Source organism: Lagopus leucura, unplaced genomic scaffold (assembly GCF_019238085.1).
Source record: "Lagopus leucura isolate 7727_CA_CO unplaced genomic scaffold, USGS_WTPT01 145-8_obj-0_obj, whole genome shotgun sequence".
Taxonomy (NCBI): domain Eukaryota; kingdom Metazoa; phylum Chordata; class Aves; order Galliformes; family Phasianidae; genus Lagopus; species Lagopus leucura.
In genome coordinates, this window is record NW_024966735.1 from 1 (window position 1) to 23,338 (window position 23,338).

At 50.7% G+C, this 23,338-nt stretch overlaps 2 protein-coding genes and 1 long non-coding RNA gene across 3 annotated transcripts; 2 read left to right on the plus strand and 1 right to left on the minus strand.

The window, feature by feature from the left end:
* The first annotated feature begins 38 nt into the window (after positions 1–38).
* PEAK3 (PEAK family member 3) lies at positions 39–4,123 on the plus strand. The gene is made up of 4 exons (XM_042893406.1): positions 39–335; positions 1,073–1,200; positions 1,311–1,897; positions 2,589–4,123. Exons 1-4 carry the CDS (start codon positions 217–219, stop codon positions 3,567–3,569), a joined length of 1,815 nt encoding a protein of 604 aa, XP_042749340.1. The 5' UTR covers positions 39–216; the 3' UTR covers positions 3,570–4,123.
* A 2,933-nt stretch (positions 4,124–7,056) lies between these two features.
* On the minus strand, positions 7,057–10,929 carry OAZ1 (ornithine decarboxylase antizyme 1). The gene is given in 6 exon segments (XM_042893409.1): positions 7,057–7,488; positions 7,604–7,689; positions 8,168–8,340; positions 8,470–8,556; positions 8,558–8,615; positions 10,745–10,929. Coding segments are annotated over 6 exon segments (651 nt in total). The 5' UTR covers positions 10,861–10,929; the 3' UTR covers positions 7,057–7,357.
* A 338-nt stretch (positions 10,930–11,267) lies between these two features.
* On the plus strand, positions 11,268–13,912 carry LOC122192764. The gene is made up of 3 exons (XR_006182697.1): positions 11,268–11,322; positions 12,203–12,336; positions 13,712–13,912. It is a non-coding gene; the product is annotated as an uncharacterized LOC122192764 (long non-coding RNA).
* Positions 13,913–23,338: the final 9,426 nt, after the last annotated feature.

Below are 23,338 nucleotides of genomic sequence, written 5' to 3' on the forward strand. Positions count from 1 at the left end.
GAAGGAGGAGCATGAAGTACATCCGAGCAGCAGCAGGGGTGAAGCAAACCCATTGCAACAACCTGCAGCAGTCAGCGTGCACTGCTGAGTGCAATCGGTGCCCCTGGAGCACCCCGGGGTGACGTGGGGAGCAACGCTGAGCCTCGAGCTTCCTTTAAGCTCACAGTGACATTGGTGAATGTGTTTTGAAAGCATCTCTTCCTGCAAGTAGAGGCCATGGCCAGCGCGGGGGGAGCACAGGATGGGGTTTGGGAGTGTTCACAGAGCCCCCAGCAGTGCCAGGAGATGGAAACGGAGCCCTGCAAGCCCCCACCGCTGCCAGGAAAAGCTTGGAGGTAACAAACTGCTCTGCAAACATCTCCCCAAATTCACTTCCCGGCTGCAACCCGCTTAGAATGCTCCAGCCCAAAGTGTTGCACCGCAGTGAGACTTGTGGTTGCAGCAGGGCAATATCGTTCCCCGGGGGGTAGGGAGGCAAATCTGGGCTGAAGTCTGATGATGCTGGAAGCAGAAACCAGTGGGTTTTGAGAAAGTCAGCGTTGTTTCAGTACCGTTTATAGCAGCAGGTTTGGAGGTGCAGGTTTGCACCAAGTCTGGACAGAATGGGGAAGTGCAGCCCCATGAGTGGCCCCTTCTCACTGCTCCCTGCTCAGCGTTTGTGTGCTTCCCTCTTTGTGCACAGACTTCTGGATCCCCCTGATCCAAGATCCCAGATCCAGATCCAAGATCAGAGCCCAAGTCCCTGCTTGGGCTGGGAAGGAAGTTTTCCTGCTCTCACTCCACACCCCCCCCCCCATCCATCATCAACCTTGTGGCCACCAACCAGGGACTGTCTGTGGGGCAGACCTGGGGTGCACCCCATCCTTCTGCAAACACCCATCAGCGTGCAGAGGCCCCATCAACTTCCACCAGCAGAACAGGGCGTGCGGTCACAGGGAACCCAAACTCCCTGCTTTTCACAAAAGCACGCAGACACGGCCTCCCTGTCCACTGCTTCCCCTTTTTATTTACTCTCTGAAGCCGACAGCGGAAGCCCTTGGGGGGCCGTGTGCTGACTCCCAGCTCTGTGCAGGGCCATGGCACGCGCCCGCTGTGCCAGCCTGGACCTGGGGGGCTCTATAGCGAATGCCCCCGTGTTGGACACCCTGGAGGAGCACCCACCTCAGACCCCCACCTCAGCCCTCATCTACAGCAACGTGGGTGAGTGACAGCCCGGCATCCAGCCAGAGGGGTGGAGGGGTGCTCAGCACTGGGTTTTGTGTGTGTCTTTGAGGGGAATAACATGGGGTGAATAATTTCTCTCTCCACAGGAGAGCTGCGTGCCCACCTCGTCCCCACCAAGGCCAGCCGAGGGGATGGAGCCAGGAGAGCCCCCCCACAGCCCAGCCATGACCCCCTGCCTCCCCCCTTGCCCCAAAAGCAGCTGCAGCGAGCTGAGTCCCTCCCTGAGCCAGGCACATGGCAGCCCTACCACCGAGACCCCCTGCCACGACTCAGCAGCCCTTGTCCTCAGCACAAGGACACGGCACCCAGAAAGCCCCTGACCAAATCACAGAGCCTGGGGGACACCCGGGGGGTGGTTCTGATGCCTAACCTGGCTGATCTGACATTTGGGACAGGGGATGCGGTGCTGGGCCCGATCCTACAAGGTCTGGAGGACCGGACAGGGCTGTGTGAGGCCATGGTGGGCTGCCACGCTGCTGGCCTGGCCCGGCTCTGTGCCCGCGCCATGGAGGGGCTGATGGGGTCCTGGGGGGGGCTGCAGGCCAAGCTGGCAGGGCAGGGCTGGGCTGCGCTCAGGGTGCTGCAGCAGGAGCCATGTTGCCAGAGCGGGGATGCCTGGTATTACCGTGTGGGGGTCACCTTTAGGAAAGAACAGCTGGAGCTCGCAGCCAAGGTAAGGGGGGTTGGGACAGCAGGAGGGGGCTGCAGGCAGAGGGAGCCCTGGGTGGGTGAGTAGGATGGACGGCAATTGGGTGGTTCCTCTTTGGCACCCACTTCTTCATTTGCAAAACAAACTGGTGCTGAAGGCTCTTGCACATCCAAGGGAGCAAAGGTCCAAGGATGACACAGCTGTGGAAGGTGCACAAGGCCTCGAGGGGTGAGCAGACGTGGAGCAGGGCTGGGTGTCCTGACAGTGTGGGGTGAGAGGCAGCACAGCAGCTTTGCAGCTTGGCTGGGGCTGACCCCCCTCTTTATACCCTGCTTCTTCATAGAATCACAGAATGGTTTGAGTTGAAAGGGACACTGAAAGGCCATCTGGTCTCACTCTCTGCACTGAACAGGGACACCCACAGCTCCATCAGGCATTCAAAGCCCCATCATTCAACCTTGGGTGTTTGCAGGGATGGGACATCCCTGTCTGGACAACCGGTGCCAGTGTCTCCCCACCCTTATCGTAGAAAACTTCTTTCTCATATCCAATCTGATTTCATGCTCCAAGCTGTCTCAGCATGCACCAAAGGGCGCAGGGGAGCCCATGCACTGTGCATGGGTAGGAGCTACACATGGGTAGGAGCTGCATGATGGCCTGGCTCAGGACAGGTTCTGTCCCAGCACATCTGCCCCTTCCCCATCTCTCCTTGCAGGTCCTCAAGCCAGGCTGCTGCAGCACGGAGATGCAGAGCTCCCTTGGATCACACTGCAGCATCCAGCGCATCATCAGCCGCTTCACCGACCGCCTCCCAGGGGCGTTGGTGCTCCCAGGTCACCCCGGTGAGCAGGGACTGTCCCCAGGCTGCCCTGCTGTTCCCCGTGTCCTGCAGGTCCTCCTTTGCCCAGATGTGCCCTACCAGACCCTGGCAGGCTTTGTGGAGAGCTCCCATGCACTGCATAGGAGCAGCCCTGGGCACTATGAACGCCTGGCGTGCCTCCTGCTCCTGCAGCTGTGCACAGGGCTGGAGCACCTCAGGGTGCAGAATGTGGGGCAGGGTGACATCTGCTCTGAGAACCTGTTGCTGGTGCAGTGCCCGTGTCCCCCTAGCAGCCAGCAGGACAAGGAGGGATCCGTGGGGCTGTCCCTTCCAAGGCTGCTCATCAGCAACTTCTTCAAGTTGAAAGATAAGACCAGGCCTTGTTCCACCAGCCAAGAGTGGGACTGGACCAAGGGGTCTGCTGCTCTCCCCACCCCGATGGCAGATGAGCTGAACGTAGGCATGCTGATCTATAAGATCTTGCATGTGGATATCTCTCTGGAAAACGCTTTGGATCTGAGAAGAAATCAGCTTCCTGCAATCCCCTCCCTGTCCATCTATTCCACGGGACTCAAGCATTTGACCACGCTGCTTCTCCACCGAGATCCATGCAAGAGGGTCTCCATCAAGGAAGCCAGGCACATCCTGCAGGTCCTGCTCTGGGGGCCTCGCCAGGAGCTCTTTGCTAAGAGCAGGAAGACGCTGGCCCTGCTCCAGAGCTGGCTGGAGATGAAGAGAGCATTGCTGCTGCTGAAGTTGGCTGAGAAGGCGGCTGGAGGGAGCCCTGGCCTCGAGGACTGGCTGTGCTGCCAGTACTTTGTGGAGGCCACTGAGCACATGCTCTACCAAGTCACCCAGACTCTTTACAAGCCATAAAGACCAACCTGCTCAGAAGGTTCCCCTTCAAAGCCAAGAGCCCACGGAGGCTCCAGCTCTCATCTCCCCAACTAAAGCCGGTCCTGGTTGGGAAAACTCATTTCCAAATCTGAAACTGCTCCCACACAGCACACGAACAGACCTAAGCAAGCAAGGACCAAACTCTCAGCACAGTACCTTGGCTGCCACGATGCAAATGTGTTTTTGCATCCTCAGCTGATTTTTGCTCAGTGCTTTGAATCCAGCTTATCAGAGCCTCTCAGCAAAGATAGCTGGATGGAAGGCACAGGATGAAGCAGCAGCTCAGCAGCTCATTGCCCTGAGTTAAAGCGAATAAAGCTCAGACTTTTCCCAAAAATCCCTCCTCCTGCACAGCTGCTGCCATTGTTTTAAATAACAATACGAAACAATACATTATTGCTCACTAAAGACGCACTTATGGGAGGAGAAAAGCAACAGATCATACAGCCATGTCCTTTTTAGGAACAGCTTGTGGCACAGTCACAAATAGAAATGACATTCAGAGGAGGAAATAAAGCAGCCACACAGCTTCAATAAAAGCCAGAGCTGAACCTCTTAAATTCTGCTCCTTTCTATGCTTTCTTACAGTGCTATGCACCCTGGGGATCTAACGTGGGAGGATCACGAAGCTGAAGTTCACTGCTCTGTGGCAATGAGCTGGAGCTGCAGTGAGCACTTGGTGGGTTTGTGGCTGCTGGGAGATGCTTTGCAGGTCTGTAAGAGACCCATTCGGGGTCCTACCAGGAGCCAGCAACCAGCACATCCCGTGCATTGCATAGCGATACCTCAAGGTGCATGGGATGTGGAGGAGTCCACGTGAGAAAGACAGAAATTTGATCAACCCAAAGGCCTGGCTGCAGCACATGGGGTGGCAGAGAGGGGTTGGCACATCGGGGGCACAAGTCCATTGCACGCAGCACTGGGCTGCACAGCACCTCCTCCCCTCAAACAGGGCTTGCTGGGAAGCACTGCTCACTCATGGGCAAGATGCTTCCATCTGACTCAGGCTGTGACTCAGCTGGGAGCAGTGCTGCACACAGCCCCATAACCACACCTGTGCAGGGCAGTGCAAAGCGACCCATCTCAAGGACACACTGCACATGCAGTCATTCACCTCAGACCCCAACCCGGCCTGCGCAGAGGGTGGGGTGTCATGCAAGGCCCTGCTTGGGAAGCTGGTATAATTATTAACTGAGTAATTATTAATCTGCTCACAGCTATCAGCTGACAGCAGCAGAGCAGTTGCTGCAGGCTGTGTGCACAGGGAGAAAAATGCTCCCAGTCAGCAGGTTCCTACCCTGTCTCCTCGGTGTGCTGCTTCCCCAGGGCGCTGCTTTCTTCCAGCCCAGCATGGAAGCATGTTCCATCCCCATCCATTTTCATGGCCATGGGCTCAGCGCCGTACCCAGCTGAAATCACAGACCTTTCCTGCAAGCATCCCTGCCCCGAACATCTCCCAAAGCAAAGCAGCACTGGAAGTGAGACAAAAGATGGCCAGGTCCTTTGGATCAGAGATGAGAAGAAATGGAGATAAGCAAGCTCCTTGCCCAAACACAACTCACACAGCCCTCTCCCAAAGCCAGCATTCTCCCAGTCAGAGCCTTTGGGCCAGAACCACATAGAGGCATTGCCCTGCATCCTGTAGTATCATGCATGGCTACAAGATGGCAGTAAGAGCCCTGGCAGCACAGCCTGCTTGGGCATTTCACCATGAAGAAATAAAGAAAAACAAACTGCTCTGAATGCCCATTCCAACCCCAGGCTGGCCGGATCCTGCACTGCTGCCACTTGCATCCCCAGTTCTGGCTTCCACCTGACCACCACCATCAGCAAACCTCTTCCCTTTTGCTAAGTGGCTCAGAATACCCACGGTCAGCAGGTTTGTGCAGAACCACAGCCTCAGAGCAGAGCTTGGGCTCTGTGTTGGCACACCCTGCAGAAAGCAGGCAGCAGCAGCACAGCTGCAGCACATGGGAGGAAAAGAGATTCCTCTAGAGAACCCTCTTAGGAATTTCAGGCCTTTGCCTGGTGGGGAAAAGCAGAAACATCCTCTCCCTCTCCACTCCATCTCCCTCATCCTTCTGTTTTGCTGCTGGCAAGTTCACAGCTCTCCCAGAAAACAATACAGGAAGAGCAGGATTACAAGGCTGCAAGCACTCAGCAGGAGGAAAGAGGGAGAGCTGCTGCTGCACAGGGTCCGCCAGGATGCAAGGAGCACACACTGCAGGTGGGAAGGGTCAAGATGTTAGCAAAAGCTTTGTGCAAGCACCCAAAGCTCATTAAACACACCATAAGAACGCTCACCCTTAGCAACACTGCTAATTTAACAGGCTCTCTGAGAAGACAGTGGCACAACCTTCTGTCACTTTGTGCTGCAGCAGGAGTTTCCACTGCAGGATGTGCTGCCTGCTGCTTTGAGCAGAGCTGGAAGGCTGGCAGTTCGATGCACCCCATGCAATTGCTGAATTGCTTAGCCCAGCACAGCTGCCCAGGTGTCACCCCACTCAGCAGACCCCTGTGGTCCCTTTATACAGCCCAACACATGAGCTTTCCTAAGCCCAAGTGCTGCAGACATCAAGGCAGGGGTACAATGTGTTCTGTAATGATGTGCTTGGATTTACACCAACTCACAGCATGAACAAGGAAACGTTTCAAACCCAGTAAGATAACCTTGCACCCAACACACAAACCATCCCAGCAATTCACTGCTACGCATTTTATAGGCAGGTTGATTGGATCAGATGGTACAAAACAACCCTATAAAGCTGCAGATATAAGCACTAAAAAAGTGAAATATGCTTTCAAGTTCAGCCCCTCTGGAGACTTACCTCTGTAGTGAACAGCCTCAGTGCAAGCGCTGGTAATTCTAGCAACATGCAAGCACTTTTTCCTGCAGTTGAGTACTGCAGACATTAAACAGCTGAGGCTCTACAAACACGCATTACTCAACTCCAGCCCCTTCTCCTCACACTTCAACCCCAATCAGCTTCACCACATCTGCAGTTCCTGTTAAGGAGGCTGCCTGGATTCGGTCACAGTAGCTGAGCAAGTGCCACAAGCCTTCCTAGATCATGACTGCACACAAGCACAGGACTCCACTGCTAGCACTAACAGCCTCCAGAGCTACAAGTGTGCATTTGATACTCTGAGACACCTGAACCTCATGGCATGTGCAAGCTGTGCTTCTCAGCATTTCACTTGTGACTGTAACCAGCAGACGCCCCAAGTATCCTATGAAACATTGATAGAGCAGGGATCTGGGGATCACAATTACCAGTGAAATGGATAATCTGCTAATTATTTCAATAAAAGCAGGCTTTTCCTGGACTGCAAGTCCTGTCAGATCATCACCTCGAGTTCCCATCGAGCCACAAGTGACCCAAAGCCTTTCCCTACCTGAAATAGCTGGGACAGTTGCAGAGGCACCTCTTCAGAGTGCAAGTCTTAAACAGCTTAAAACCAGCAATAAAAAGTAAAATATAAATTTTTATTTAGAATTAAAGCAAATACTTCAGTATCACAAACACAATATTAAACTTCAAGAAATATACTGCTAATTTGGAGGGAGCATTTATTTTTGCACAACCACAACATGCGCACAAATCCAGAAAAAGATGTGGAGTCTGAAATTTTCAACATCTCACCACCAGAGCAGTTGGTCACAACGTTTCATACAAAGTTACATATACTGTAATAGATGTTGACAAAATTTCTACAGAATCATCTTTATAGACAACAAGAAAGCTCTAAGAGGCAAACATTGCAATCTATTCTTCTTCTGATGAGTCTCTCTCAAACGTGTAGGCCATGAAGCAAGCATCTGGTCTCTTGGGGACAAGGGGATGCCCTGGTCTCACAATCTCAAAGCCCAAAAAGCTGAAAGTACGGAGCAATGCAGCTAGAAAAAAAAAAGGAAGACATTTCATCACGTGATTCCGTAACAGAAGCTGAAGTATCCATCAAAACCAACTTCAGGTATTGCATCAGCCTTTTAATGCTGAGTTCACACCTACCTCTATCATCTCTGTTCTTGTGGAAACAAATGAACACATGATCAACTTGAAGCTGTTCTTCAGCAAACTCCAGAAGAACTGCAAAACTGTGAGACAAACACAGGGCACTGAGTGCACACAGGCAAACACTTCCCTCAGATGTAAGGAGCAAGGCCCTGTGAAACCATCCTCGCTCGTTGTAAGCAGAAGTGAAAGTCAGGGTTTGAAGACTGGCACCAGCAAGAAACAAAAAGCCAAGGTTCAAACATGGGGCACAACTCTAAGTCATCGTTACACCAAATTTCTGAAGGGAGAACTGCAGAGAAAGACTCAGAATGAGGCTTGTTTTCAGTGGATAAAGGCAGCCATCGCTACCAGGAGCACAGTTTGCCATCACAGATCTTTTAGTTGGTTCTGGCTGACAGAACAGGCAGAGGATGACCTCAAACCAGGAGCATTTGATGCTCTCTTACATGAGTGCCACCAAGTAACCAGACTTCCAATTTTAGAGAAATGGAAAAGAACAGTACAGTGCTGCAGACCTTCACGACAATTTATACTGAAGTTGCATTTTATTGCACCCACCTGTCCTTGCTCCCTTCAGGCAGAGCACCACTGGGTATTTCAATATAGAGGTTGTTGTTGTTCAGCACTGCTCTCCAACTAATGTGTTTGGCATCTGTAAGCCTTGACTGGACATTCAGAATTCTTGTCCTGTTATTAGATGTTAGTTCTTCTGTCACATTCAGCCGATTATCCTGCAGAATTAAGAATCACAACATTACTTCCAGTTCATTCTGGAGATAGGTTAACTTCCATGGAAAGGTTTAAGGCAAAAGAGCCCTCCCACCAACCAGAGAGAGCTGCTAAACAACACTCATACTCACCGAATAAAATAAATTAGCTGAAAGATTGTGATCCCTCTGACTATTCCCTCGCCCACCTGGGATCTTCAGGGGTGGGTGAGGGACATCAGGAGCACCACCGAGGCCCCGGACCCAGGTTACTACAGCAATTGAAGGGAACCCTGGAACTAGAGAAGGATCACAGTCAGAGGTAAGCAAGCGTTAAGAGTCATGAAAATTCTAAGTTTTATAAGCGTTAGATGGCAGCGTTTTTTATTTATGTATTTATTTTTTTTAAATAAACCCAGATCAAGGGAACTCCTCCTGCTGCAACCTAGTTGGTAGCAAGACACAGGAACATCCAGGCCAGGCACAGAACATCACCTAAAGTCCAGAGCCAGAAGCACCAGAAAGGCATCACTGGAGTATCTGGATGGAAACACTGGTTTGGAGGGTGAAAATACTCTCAGTTTTTATTTCCCTATCAAGGCAGGTGTGTATTTGCTGAATGTTTGACCCAATCTCAAGAAAGGAACCATTTCACTCTTGCGTACGTGATGCCACAGACCCCATTTTCTTCCCCATCTTGTTCTCTAAGAGATCACGACTGGCCCAGCAAGCTAGAGATCCTTTTCCTTACATACAAGATATGTAGCCTTAATTAAATTAGAATTTTGCATCAGTGCTTTTAGCTTGAGATCAGATAAGATAGCATTCTCTGTGAGACTGTCTCAAGAGCTCCTACGATGCAAAGCTCAGAAAGCAAGCTCTGGTTTCAATGTAAATCCAAATATCCGAAAAATCTAAGAGCCTTCCTGACTTTTAGAGCCTTCTTACATCACTCAGCCACGCCGTGGTACTTTGGGTGAAGGATGTTCTGTCGAGACAGGAGCCTTTCTTGTACACACGCTGAGTTCCATCCCATCCATCAGGCTGCATCACTGTGAGCAAGCCTTTACTGTACAAACAGCAGAAGCTGTGCCTGGCCCCTCCCTCTGCACCATCCCTCACCCTGCAGGCTCACTCTTGAGTTGCGTCATCTCAGCAGATGCAGCAATCGAGGCCCTTAGGGAAATTTTCACAATCGTCCTGTCTGTGAGTGCCAGCAGCCATTTGCAAATCAGAATAAACACGTACAAAATAATCCACCATTTTGCACAGTTCACACGAGTTTAATTTTTTTTTTTTTTTTTTTAACGAGCTTGACATCTGTGATGAATAATCCATACTGTAAAGGCAATGAATGGCCTTACAGGTCTAATATTATATGCTGGAAGCATTAGTAAGCACGGCAGCTATAAAGTTATTAAGCTAAATATAAATGGTAATTTGCTCAATCTCAATTAAATAAGGGTTCAATCCACTTTTTTAGGACCTCTGGAATACTTTAATAGCAGCCTTACTTCTGAATCACTGCAGATCCCTGTATTCCTCATCAGCCTCAAAATAAGCCCTTAAACAAACCTGGGCAGCACTAACCCTTTTTGTGACCTCACCTTTCACCCCCAAGTATCAACAAAGGCTGTTCACACCTTGCAATTCTGTGTTTTAGTGATGCTCGGGTGCATCTACTCCGGTTGAAAAAAGAAAAAAAAACATTATCACCATTCTGAAGGATAAAAACAGCTTTTGGTGACGTTGTGGAGTTGCTCTCCATCCTGAACCAGCTGCATCCATCGCTTCCCACGCAGAGGGCACAGCGATGCTCCTCAGCCTCCACCTCCTAACACCACTCAGCCCAAAGCTCCGCATCCCCAACATCTGCCGGCATTATTTAATCCCCGCTCGACTTTTAAACTACCAGCTCCCATAACGCTCTGCTTTGGGCTCAGCGCCCTCGATTCCTCGTTCTCCAGGAGACCTGCGCTTACATAAGGGGATAACAGCTCGCACTGCATCGCAATGCATCTCCCATCTCCGTCAGGCCCGGTTCCTTTTCCCTGCGGTGCCCCCCCCCCACCCCCCCCCCCCCCCTCCACCCCCCAGCAAACGTGGCACCGAGCCGCGTGGGGCGGGGATGGGGGAGGCGATGCGTGGGGGTGTAACCGCGTTACACGGGCAGCCTTCAGACGTCGAAATAAATACATTTTTCTTTATTGCCTTTTTGTCGTTGTTGTCTTTTTTTGTGGTGTTGCTTTTTTGTTTTTTTTTTCCTCCTTTTCCCCACCCGCCCCCCCTCCCTTGCCTTGTATGAGTGAGTAGGCCGCAGCACCGCCCCGCCCCCACCCGCCCCACAGCACCCCTCCCCCCCCCAACCCTGAGGGGGGGGCACCAGGGCGGGCCTTGAGGGAAGGGGAGGGAGGCCCCAACCCCTCACCTGCTCTGTCCGGTACTGAGGCTCAGCACAGCGGGCATGATGGTGCTTTTATTCCCCTCTTTCTCTCTAGCGAAGCAGTGACTGTTGAGTATCCGCTGCAGGGAGGATTTCACCATCCGGCCGCTCTGGTCCGAACCCCGAAACCCTCCGCCGCCCCCCGCCGACCGCTCTCCAGGCACTGCTACACAAAATGGCACCCCGGCCGCAGTGGGTTCTTATATACCCTCGGGAAAGCCACGCCCCCTCCTGTGGTGACGCACCGTTGGCTGGGTCACGCCCCCGGACGGGAGATGACTCTTTGGCAGTGGACAGATCAACTGTCCATGATAAAGCCTCGCTTTCCATTGGCTGAAACGAGCGCAGAGGCGGAACGAGAAGCTCTTTCCCTATTGGTGGGCAGCGCGATGCGTTCGCAAAATCGACGGGACGGGGAGGAGGGGCACAGAGGGTTCCGATTGGCTGCGCCAGGCGAGAGTGGGCGGGGCTCGGCTGGGAGCCTTCTACACAGCGCCGTAAGCCCGCACTTCCCTCAGCACCGCAGGTTCGAATCCCGCGTTCCCCGACTGTGCCTCGCTGAGGTAAACTGCGACGGGAGGGCGGGGCTCGGCGCATGCGCAGGAGGAAAGAGCGGGAGCGGCTGCCGCGAGCGCCCCTCAGCGGCGCGCTGTGAAGGCGGGGGCGTCGATGCCATCAATCAATAACCGCCCGCCCTAGGGTAGGGTAGGTTGTCCTGAAAGGGTGACCGAAGCGCTTTCCTGCAGCTTTTTATTTCGTTTGTTGTGCCTGCGTTTGGTCGGTGCTAGGGTCAAGTATTAGAAGCAGTTTTTTCTCAGAGCCGTCCCAAACTTGGCCCCAAACCTCCCCTGCTCCCCACACATCTCTTCCAGTACCCCCAGATTCCTCCTTCCTATACACAGATCCTCCCATGTCCCTCACACTCCCCCATTAACACTGTACACCCATGCACCCCATTAACCGTGCCTTCACCTCAATTCTGGGGTCACCCCAACCCTCCCTTCACTCTCGCTGTCCTCAAATCTCCCCCAAAATGCTCCCAGATTCTTCCCTTAACCATTTATATACCCAAATCCTGCCCCTATTAATCCCTGATATACCCACATTCCTCCCCAGTATCCCTCTGATCTCCCAATATGAGTCCCCCCATGCCCCCCAGATGTCTGTATTCAATTCTTCATTCAGCCCAGGCAATTCCAAGCCTGTTTTATTCCCTCCAGCTATCAAGTTGCTGCGTTTGAGTATTTCCACATTTTTCACCCTGTCTCTTATGCTTATTTGCTTTAAGATATTCCCATCCAAAAGCTCTGAGCTTTTGTGGGTAAAGCATTCATTGGTTCCACTTTGAACAAGAACCGAAATCCTCGCCCTCTGAAACTGCTCTGATTGACTGCAATGGAACAAAGCATATTGCCAAAGAAACCACTGTCTCTTTTCCTGCAGCTTGGATGACAAGCCTGGCATGGTCAGCAGGCAGTGACTGCTCTGGGAGTCCTGGCAAGTAAGAAGTACAAGAGAAAAAGCCTTTTCCTGCTGCAGGTAGCTGCTCTTAGCTCCCGGAATACAGAATAACTGTGGTATGAGTGCTTTCATCCTGCTTTCTACACGTTGATTTATGGACGGGAAGCTGATTGCCATTTAATGTTCTACCCAGAGACCAACTTGAAACAATAGGATAGCTGCGACTCGGGAAAATTGGGAGCAAATGAAGCACATCGGAGAAGATTTGGCAATTCACGTTGTGTGTGTTGTTTTAGCAAGGCTTTCCTGAATGGAGGGATGGATCTATTAGGCTGCCTTAGCGTTTTGTTTTAGGTTTCATTATTTCTAATAATGGTGTTTATTATTTATGTAGTAATCCGCCTGTAATTCCTGATAATGGCACAATGTCAAAGGGCTTCATCTTCACAGCTGCTCCCTGCTTTATTGTGGCACTGGAAACAGCTTTGCTCGCTGGATACCTGTCATCTCAGTGGGCCCTCATTCCATTTTACAGCTGAGTGACCTGGATAACACCGGTGTTCTGCAGTGTGCAAAAAGCCCAATCAACCTGTTTTCTTTTTAAATATTGAATGAGATTAGTTCCAGCTGCAATTCTGCTGAGATAGCCTGACTCTTCCAGTTTAGCAGCGACAATGATTCATGCATCCTCACAGAGAAGGCTCTGACTCAGAATTTCAGGATTAGCAGCTGAGGCACTTTGAGATGTTGCCATCCCCAGCTGTTTTTTACCACTGTTTTGCCATTATTACCCTCCTGTAGCAGAGCAGGCAGAATTAGCTGCTCCAGTCACGTTCCTATTTGGCATCTCTGGCCAAGCCCATCTCATCCCTAGGTTATCTAATAACTGGGCAGTGAACCCAGACAGCTGATGCGCAGGCGTCCATAACTGCTGGGGCACAGCAGCTTTCAACCCAGAGGCCAGATGGGTTCATCCCAAGTCCTCTGCAGTGGCCTCTTTATTCCACTGGCTCTAAATACTGCTTCTCCAAGACACGTTTCAAAGGAACAGAACAGTCTCAGGGCTGGAGGTGCAGCAGGCAGCCTGGGGCAGTTGGTTTGCAGCAGTTCTGAACTGCTTTGCTGAACTCATTGGAGGAGAGCACACAGCGAGTCCCAGTTCTGTGTCTTACACAAACAGGTCACAGCAATTAGGCTGTAAAGTCAGCTGGGAAAATACTCTGTACAGTCTGAGTTACTAAATAACCAGATCTGTTAAGAGAGAAAGTACAGGAGGGGCGATGATGCTGCACTCCAGATCAGGAGTCTGAATTTGAGTAGCTTCAGGTTGAGGAAAACAAGAGTTTTATTTTCCAGAAATTTGCCTTTTTTTTTTTTTTTTTTAACCTCATTCCAGCATGTTTTTCAGTTTCTTTTTATAAGAGAGATGCCAGACAATAGTCAGAATCCCCAGTTAATGATTCTTTATTTCTACTTTCCCGAATGTCTTAGGATGGAAGAAGAGTTTGTGGCAGCACAGGAATAAGTGAAGTCAAGGTCAAAGTTGGCAGCTGATAGAAGCAGATGTTCGAGCAAGAAATGGATGAGACCAGCAACCAAATGTATTTCCTCTTCATTGTCTGTTTTCAGGCTTGCATGAGTTTGTGATTAGGTGACACAAAGCTAGTGCATAGGAAGCTGTACAGATCCCCAAACACCCTTAGGATTCAAGCATTAATCTTTCTGTGTTGTTTTCTGTTGGTGAGAGGAATGAGCTGCACCCACATGCGTGTGCTGGAGTAGCAACAAAGCTCCGGTGGAGGTGAATGGAAAAGATTGGTAATGGGCACAGAGCAGAAAACCCCATATATATTCTGCTCAGCTGCATCACGCTGCCATAGCTCCTCTTGGGTGTGGGATAGCAGGTGTTTTTGACATTGAGCAGTGCTGTGGGAATTGATCTGCCTCTGATTTGCTGAGTAGGGAAGTGCAACAGAAAGAAAAACACGAGCTTTCTTTTAAAGCTTGTGCAGTTCTTACATAGCATTACGCACTGAATATCTCCCCAAAAGTAATTAAAAACCCAACATTTTAATAACTCAAGCATCCCAGTGAATAAAAGCCAGTTGTTCTGGTTGCCCTCCTTCTCTCTGTTCCAGCAATACAGGCATTGCTCTTACAGCTTTAAGAGTTATCTGGAGATGTGGCCAGGCACCAAAACAGAACAAAATATGACGCAGAGATGTCTGTCATGTTGTGTTTTCACAGAAATCAGGCTATGTGATGACTTCTCCACCCTGTAATTCAGCCTCTTTTTGTCCCAGGATAATTTAAACATTCGTCTTGGTCAGCTCAAGTACAGCACAAGTTTATAAGGTTATGAGCATGAGTTTATCTAAATACGAGGCGGTGTTATTTCTAAACTTTATAAGACCTGAGTCTTCTAAAGTGGGGCCACTAAATCTATCCATCTCCTCCTTAGTTCTGATTCATACAGGTAACTCCCAGTTACCTAGTTCTACATACTCCCCCACTAGCTATGCTCTTTGGTGTGTTAGAATCTATTCTCATCTTTGTGGGCCATGTAATTAGAACACTTTCTCTATCATTTTCATCGGCTTCCCTGTGAGAATGATGTGATTTGAAGGTCAGCTTTTCTGCAGACCCACTTGTGCTGGAGGAAATTCTGCGTGCCACTGCAAAGTGAGGCTGGGATTCCTCAGTGTTCACCAGCACAGGGAAGAACTTATTTTCCAACATCTGGGTGAGATATTAAACAACAAATGTCTGCACTTCCTACCAAAGAAACTTAGGAACTCTGCATTCTCACTTCATAACAGCCACTATGAAGAGGATTATAGATTGAATGCAGATGAGGTAAGACACTTAAAATGCTTTAAAATCTCATTATTTGTTTTAAGGGTGTAAACTAACATAGTGTCGGTAGTGATGAGTTTTCTTCTCTAGGTTACCAGGATCAGGCTTAGAAGCACTGCAGTTTAGTTTCTTTGTAAACAATTATAATAATTATTGTAAAAATAATGCAGAGGGGAGCAGCTTGCAGCAAGAATGGGACATGTGGCAGTGAGCAGCAGCCAGGGACACAGCGGCTGTCAGGAACAGCACCTCAACATGGCAGGGAGAGAAGCTGCTTGAGCAGTTTGTCCTTATGGCTCTGTAATTTCAGAGTAATTACTTGATTTTTGGATTTTTTTTCTCCGGGTGCTGCTGCCAATGATGAGCAAATGGTCATGAGGTGTTTAGAGGTAGTTGCACAAGAATATAGTGCCAGACATTGCAACACCTTCCCTTCCACGCTCTATTTTCTGTTTCGTTTCCTTTGAGCCAAACGGAGCTCGCAGGGTTTGCCCTCTCCATCCCCACATTAACAAGAGATGATGAAATTCTGGTTCTTCCAAATTGCAGATCCACAGAGGGGAGACAACAAGCCCCATCTGCCCACATGCACCCTGCCTTTTGGAGTGGCATTCTGCTGTGAACGCTTTCTTTCTCCTCTGACCCCTTTGGTTGCTGGAGCTTTGCACGCTGGATTTGTTTTTGCTTAACTTCCCTTTTCTCTTGCAGAGCAGTTCTGGTGTTTCTTTCCAGGAAGGGCTGCTTTCACACCCTCTGTGTTGCAAGAGCTGGGCAGGATTGCTTATTTTCCATCGGCTCTTGTTGTGCTTGGATCAGTCAGCCTTAGGGACCGGGAAGCGCACGGTGCGTGCAGCTCAGCTTTTGTAACTGGTAATTTGGTTTGGAAATGTTATCCAAACAAACAGCAGGATGAGAGTTAAGACCTGTGCAGAATCTGCTCCGTCAGAAACGAGTTCAGAGTCAGTTCTGCCTGCCTAAACATTTCGCCCAACAGCTCATTAAAATGGAAATATTCAAAGGAGACTTTTTCCCCCCGATTAGATCGTTCCTTTGATAAGAGCATTAACGAGCATATTTTCCCATAAATAAAATGAACAAGCCTCGAGGGCAGGGAAGGTTGTTTTGCCTGCAATGAGTTATGTGCCACGCTCGTCCTTTTGCTGCTAGGGGAATCACTTTGCCCCTTTGCTGCAGCTGGGAACAGCTCAAGAACGGCCTCAGCACAGCAGAGCTGGCAACATGGGCTCTCTTCCAGCTGTAGACAATCTAGTTCTTGCAGCTTTATTTCGGATATAACCCCAAAAGCTGCTCGGAGCACTGCCAGCACCCAGCACAGCCCCTCAGTGACATCGGTGACACAGGAGGGGACAGGCAGTGCTCCTGCCAGCCTGTTTGTTTGAGCTTCACGCGGCCTCGTGCTTTCAATCCGTGAGCTCCTGTGGTTGAACCAATATTGACTCAGGGCTGTGTGTACAGAGCTGGTCAGCGATGCCCCCAGAGCTGCAGCCGGCCGTCGGGCAGCTCAGCGGGATGCTCAGCAGCTCAGGTTGGGGACAGCTGGTAAAGCATGAAAAACGCTCAAGAATTTCAGACTGCTGAGCCCATTTTCAGACTTCCAAACCCCAAGTGTGAGGACACACGATGGCACGTGCCATCAAGCCCAGGCTGTCCTCACCCTGTTTGGAAGTCCGAAAGTGATGGCAGCTCTATTATGCCAACAGAATTCCAGTTTTCCTACAGGTTTCCACTGATGGAGCTGCCTTAGGTACACATTAACTTACACTGCCTCCTGCTTGTCATTAATGAGAGCTGCTGGACATGTCCTTCCATCCACCACAATGCTCTGTGTGTGCTGTACCTCCCATAGAACCGAGGTTCTGGGAGATAAAGAGGTGCCATAAGGAAAACAGGAAGCCTTGACACGACTGTTCTAATTGGACTAGTCACCCGATTTCTTTCATTTCCTGCTTACTGTGACTTTTACTAATTGGAAAACCTACTGCTCAGGAGTGCATGCAAAGAAAGGGAGCAGCTGTTACAGAAAATAAACTGTCTGGGCAAGGAGTATTTCCAGAATTTGGATTTGGGGTGTTTTAGCCCCTGAAGCTGTGGCTTCTGTTTGTCTCAGTCCTCTCTTGGGTCAATTTCTCTGGCTAATTTTGGGCTGGTTGCTGGGTGTATCTTAATACGTTGCATGCAGCTTGCAGTGTGCCCTGCTGTCACGCAGCGCTGGGTTTCTTCATGTGCAATTCTTATTCTTAATGTGCAATTTCTTATTCCCTTGGTGTTCCCAGCTGCATCTGCTGCCCTGTGTCACTGGGTGGGGAAACTGAGGCAGGGATGAAGAACTGTGTGGAGGTAAAGCTCCTCCAGCCTCAATTCCTACAGAAAAATGCACTATTTTGGGCTTTTCATCCTACTGACCTCAGAGTGCCTTTGGAATAAGCAAAATGTTTTCTTGAGCCTAAATTATCTGTCCTTATCTGCCTCAAACCTCACTGATAATCCTCTTTGTTGCCTTTAAAAATATTCCTGGGAGATCTTTCTTTGGCAGTGATGGTTATGTGTAGTTCTCTTTTATATTGCACTCAGCTTTTCTTTCAATGGCTTCCTGATGTCTTGCTGCTTGGTATTGTTGGGTGGATGTACTGTGGTTTTAGGATTTGAAATGAGCTCAGAAATACTCTTCCCTGCGGTAAGAGGATGCTTTTTTTCCCACGAAATGTTGCAGAGACGGCCTTCAAATGTTGATTTATTCAAAATTGGGTTTTCTCTTTTCAGTGCTCTCACGGTGATGCAGATTGACATTGCTGCTGCCCGTGCTGCAGCTCAGGCTTTGTCCAGCAGCACCAGTGGGATGCAACAAGGGTGAGTGTTTGCATCACCACCCGTTAAACTCTTTGAATTTCAACTACAAAGGAATCCACCCCAAAACCATCAGCTCCAAGTAGCAGATTGAGCTTGTTTGGTTGGTTCAGACCCACTGGAGGATACAGACACTCTCTCTCCACAGCCCAAATGCTTCTCATAGCGGCGCTGAGACCTTTTTTCCATGACCCCCAGGTATAACAGCTGTGACCCATTTGTTTGGAGGAAGCTGTAAGATTAGGAAAAACAAGCTGTTCTCAATTTTCTTCCCAAATAAGCCATTGTTGTTGCTTTCCAAGCCCCCTGCTCGTTATGATATTTTGCAAAGTTAACAGTCTCAAGGCACACAGCATCCAAGGGATGGCAGCTTGTTTCTCTGCTTTAATTTTTTCATCTGGGAAGATGCTGAGAGCCCTCAGCTTGGCGTTATGGAGACACTGAGAACTGAGGCTTCCCCATGGTGCAGGGTTCAGCTTCCCAATGGGATGCAACACGCAGAGGTGGAGGGCCAGAGGACACCTTCAAAGCCAAACCCAGATATGCTGTTCCCACGTGATCCTGGGGTCCCACTCGCCTCCTTTTGCCTTGTTTTGATGATTATCAGGGAAGCATCCCTATGCCTTTGCTGCTACAGATGTAAAGCATCAACCCATGACCATGTTAAGTGCCATCACCTCTTAGGCAAAACCCAGCTGTTCGTTTGCTGCCTGTTGTGATGGGAGGTGAAAAAGAACAAGCACGCAGGAACCAAAAGCCTGGTTTCTGCACCTGGGAGGTTACAAGTGTGATAATGGGGTTTTGGTGCTATGTTGTATGAAAGGGCTGCTGCAGCCTCAGAACTGGCTGCTGAGGTTTCGTTGGGTCTCAGCTTTGATGTTCAGCTGAAAGCTTTCTTCCGTGCTCTGGCAGAGGGCTGCAAACCAGCTCAGGTCTGAAGCACCGGCTCTGCAGCGTTGGGGTGGAAGGAGGTTGGCAAAGCCTCATTCTGCACCACAAAAATGTGGCTTGGAGGTCTCCCACCAGTCTGGGCCTGGGCCTGCCTCAGTTCCATGTGCCCATCTTTGATGAGGAACTTAGAAAATATTTTTTAGTGAAAACTGGTTGCTTTTCATCTTGCTTTGTGCTCAGAGATGCATGGACCCTGCAGCCCCCAGGCTTGCTGTGGGCAGCTTTCCAGGCGTGGTGGGTGCAGGGAGCATTGCTCAAGGCAGAGCAGGAGCAAAGCACCAAGAGGGGCTCAAAAACAATGCTTGATGTGTAAGGGCAGCCTCAGCCCTGCTCCTGCTGTTCCACAGGTCACGGAGGTAGGTGCAAAGGGTTATGCTCTTATTTGGGTGCTGTTGGCCAAGGCAGCGTGCTCTGTGTAGGCTTGGCACTGGGCAGGGGACATTGGAGGGCTTGAAGGTGATGTCCTCCCTCCTTGCATGGAGGTTTGGGTTTGGGGATGGGGACAATTCTAGGAGTGTGTCTCTGAAAGCAGTGAGGATGGAAAGGAGTCAGGGATCACAGAGTCATGAAGGTTGGAAAAGACCTCTTAGATCCTGAACTCCAGCGCATCCCACCATGCCCACTGGCCATGTCCCTCAGTGCCACATCTACGCAGTTCTGACGGTGACCCCACCACTCCCTGGGCAGCCTGTGCCAATTCTTCTCCACTCTTTGGAGAAGTTGTTCCCTATACCCAGCCTGACTCTCTCCTGGTGCAATATGAGGTCATCTCCTCTCATCCTATTGCTGTTACCTGGAGCAGAGGCCCACTCCCCCTCACTACAATCTCCTTTCAGGAGCTGTAGGGAGCAATGAGGTCTCTTGAGCCTCCTTTTCCCCAGACTGTCCCGCTCCATCCCCTCAGCCACTCCCCATAAGACCTGAGTAGGAATGGAGAGAAGGATTGTGGTGGGGCTTTGCTTGGTTCGGCACCCCGACTCCCCAGCCTCATGCTCAGCACCAAGTACCGTAGCTTTCCCCTGAAGCATCCCCACCATCCAACCACGGCCCCAACCCCAAACCAACGCATCTCTTTGGCACACCAGAGCCACCCCAACCGCTCTCCCCTCCTGCCCAGCACTGACTCAGACATCCCCTACGTGCTGTGCAGAGTTTCCTCGCCGTCACCCCGCACCTCGCACCGCAGGGTGCAGCGAGGCCGGGCCGGTCTGTGCATGCACACTGCCTTTGTCTGCTGCTGTAGAGGAGCAGAAAGTGCTGGAGGGAAACCTCTGAACGGCAAAAACCACGCGGGGCTCCATTGTTCCTTGCATCCATGGAAAATTACTCCTGCTCACTCTTCCTTTTGCTTGAGCGGCTCCAAACCACGGTCGGAGGAGGAGGGGAGCGTGTGTACGTGCAGGGTCAGAGCTGTTCCTTTTTTTTTTTTTTTTCTTGCCTCTAAATGATTTATTCTGAAAGGCTCTGGGCTTTGTGTTGCTGGGAAAACACGCAGCAAGCAGAAAGTGTTTGGGGAGCGACCATTTAAATGTCACTGGGGGAGGAAGAGGAAACAAGGAGCCCCCACACCCCAGCAATGCAGCCCCACTCCCATCTGGCACAAGTTGTCTCTTTGCTGTTCTGTCTCTAAGCAGAAAGCATTTCTGCCCCTCACCGAGCCGCCCATTGGCTGCTGTTGCCTTTGGAGGAAGCTGCAGGCGTGCGCAGAGCAGCATCGCTGTGAGCACACACAGAGCAATACCCTTCAATTGTGCAAAGAGCAGCACTCCTCCAGGGTGCTCAGCGAATGCTCTCGCTGTGAGCAGGCGCAGAGTAGCATCATTGCAAGCATGCATGGAGCAAAATCACTGGAAGCTGGCAGCGCTCAGGGCCAGGGCTTGGAGCAACCTGATTTAGTCTGCGATGTCTCTGCCCATGGTGCTGGGTTGGAACTGGATACCTCCAAGGTCCCTCCCAACCCGAACCATGCCGTGGCCCTGTGATGTTTCTGAGATAAGAGTGCACGGAGCACTGTTGCTGCAAGCTCTTCTCTGCTCAGCCGGAACGGAGCTGGGTGTCACCTGCAAGCGTTCCTCAGACAGAGGTGTTCCTGGCAGCCACAGCTCTTTTTGCACCCAGGAGTCTTGGGTTGGGCTTTTTTTGCATATGTTTTTGCCTTTGCAATTGGTTTTCTTCTGCTTTGGGAGCTCCTTGTGTGTGCAGGGAGCTGGGGTGACCTTTTGTGTCATGAGGCAGGTGGGATGGGATGCAGACGGGTGTTCAGGTTTGGGGTGTCAGGGTGCCTGCAGGGTGCCTCTAGGTTCCATGTGAGCCGCTCTATTGCTTTTTCTCCCTAGGTCCTAAATTCAGATCTGTTGCAAAACCCACAGAGGGCAGAGGGAGGGAAGCTGGAGGCATCTCCCTGTACAGCCAAGGAGCCTCTCCTGCTGTCCCCCTCTATTTCTTCACCTTTTTCCCCTGAGATCTCAGGCTTCTGCTGCCTTCTCTGCTCTTCCCAGCCCTGGACAGGACAGCAGGGAGCGATATTTAAAGCAGCCAAACCCGCGTAGCTGTGCAGTGACCTCCTCTCCCTTCTTGGCTCTGAATTCCTCGCATCCTTCTTTTCTCTGTAAAAGGAGAGCTGCTCTATTTAGGGACTGGGTAAGGTGCCTCCAGCAGCAAGTCTCTGTGCTTTTAGCTCCCCATTCCCTGCCGTGCTGACCCATGTGGCATAGGGAGCCCAGGGTTGGAGATGTGCAGACCCCAATCAGTTATTTGGCAAGCACATGCTCCTTACAGCTTTAGCTAGAGCCTTCCCTTCCCTAGAGCTAGAGCCTCTCCCTTCTTGCTATTGGAAATTATTGCACTCCAAAATCAAGAATCATGAAACTGAGGTCATGGGACCAGTTAGCATGAAGGAGAGAAGTCCCACGGCATTTTTTCCTGATGAATAACACTGCAGAGTGATAAAGGGCACAGAATGGGGCACGCACATAGTGAGAGCCCCTGGGGGGACCACCTGCAGGGTGCTGGGGGGTACCAGAGTAACCCTGTCGCCCTCACTGGAGGCCAATCAGGATTTATGGCCTTGTCACCAGCCGTAAATTTGACATCTAGGGTTGGGTCACACGTAATCGAAGCCAAAGAAGGATCTCATGGGTAGATAAAGGGGTGACCTTCATGCCAGAAGGCAGGGAGCAGGACACAGGCTGGGTCTCCCCATTGGGTTCACTGCTGGTTGCATCTCATTTCATCTGTAAATCACCCTTCTTTGGAACAGCTGTTGAATCCCAAGGTCGACAAAGCTACACGACTTCTCCCATTACACCATTTTCTGTCCTGTTTGCATCCCATAAATTAAGTCAGTGAGGAGCTTGGTGTGGGATCTGGAAGTGTTTCACAGCAGGATCAGTCTCTCCCCTCTAATTAAACATTACAGGTTCCTCATGAATCACACCACATGCAGTATGAAAAGCCTCCATGGGGTGATTGATGGGAAATATGTTTTGATGTGCAGACTCGGGCCTCACTCCTCACCCCATGCACCGCCAGCCCTCTTTCTTTGCATTCCTGTATCTTTTCTGACACAGGATGACCAGTGCTGTTTCAAGATGTGGGTGCACAGTGGGATTTCTGCATGCACAGGCTGCTTTTTTCTAGCATCATCTCTGCACCATTTGCAGCAATCCCCTAGGATGCCTTTTTGCCGCTGTAAGCCCTGCGCTGACATTTGCACAGCTGTACCCACAGTGCCTCTGAGCTCCCTGCACAGCACTAGCTCACTGACTGCCTCCTGTTGCACATGGGCTTCTAGAGGGGAGCCGTGCTCTTATTGCAAAGAAACAAAGCGTAGATGATCACGCTGTCTCCCCATCTTCTTTCTAACAACCACAGAAAGCACTGACCAGGAGCAGCAGAACTGGATGGTAGCAGAAATGTCAGCAGGATGCTTGGGTGCAGGAGGGAGTGCAGGTGAGCAGGACACAGCAGGGCTGTGCTGGTGGCAGTGCTGGGGAACAGGGAGGGACACATGGAGGTGGTGGAAGTAGGGATGAGAAACCTCTGCTCCGTTTTTCCCACTGCTCTGCCTTGTTAGCCCTATTCACAGGGTGCCCTTCCATGCAGCACCTGGGATTTTAACCTTTATTCTTGGAAAATTGTTCACTTCTTGGAGCTGCCGTGGAGCAGTTATTCACCCTTTCTCCTCCCCTTGTGACATGGAAAGAAATTCCCACGCAGCAGCGCATTGCCCTGCAGCCGGAGCCGGGCTCTGCCCCACACCACAACCTGCCCCATCTTGTCCTTACCTCCCAGCCTGGCTGCACTGCTCATCCACCTGCACGCTGCTGTGCTGCCTTTGATTCCTCCCCGATGAGATCATCCACCTCTCAGCACAAAACACAAAACTGAGCGGTGTAGTCCTGGCATGGGCTGTTTCACTGTTTCACTGGACTCTTTCATTCTCTT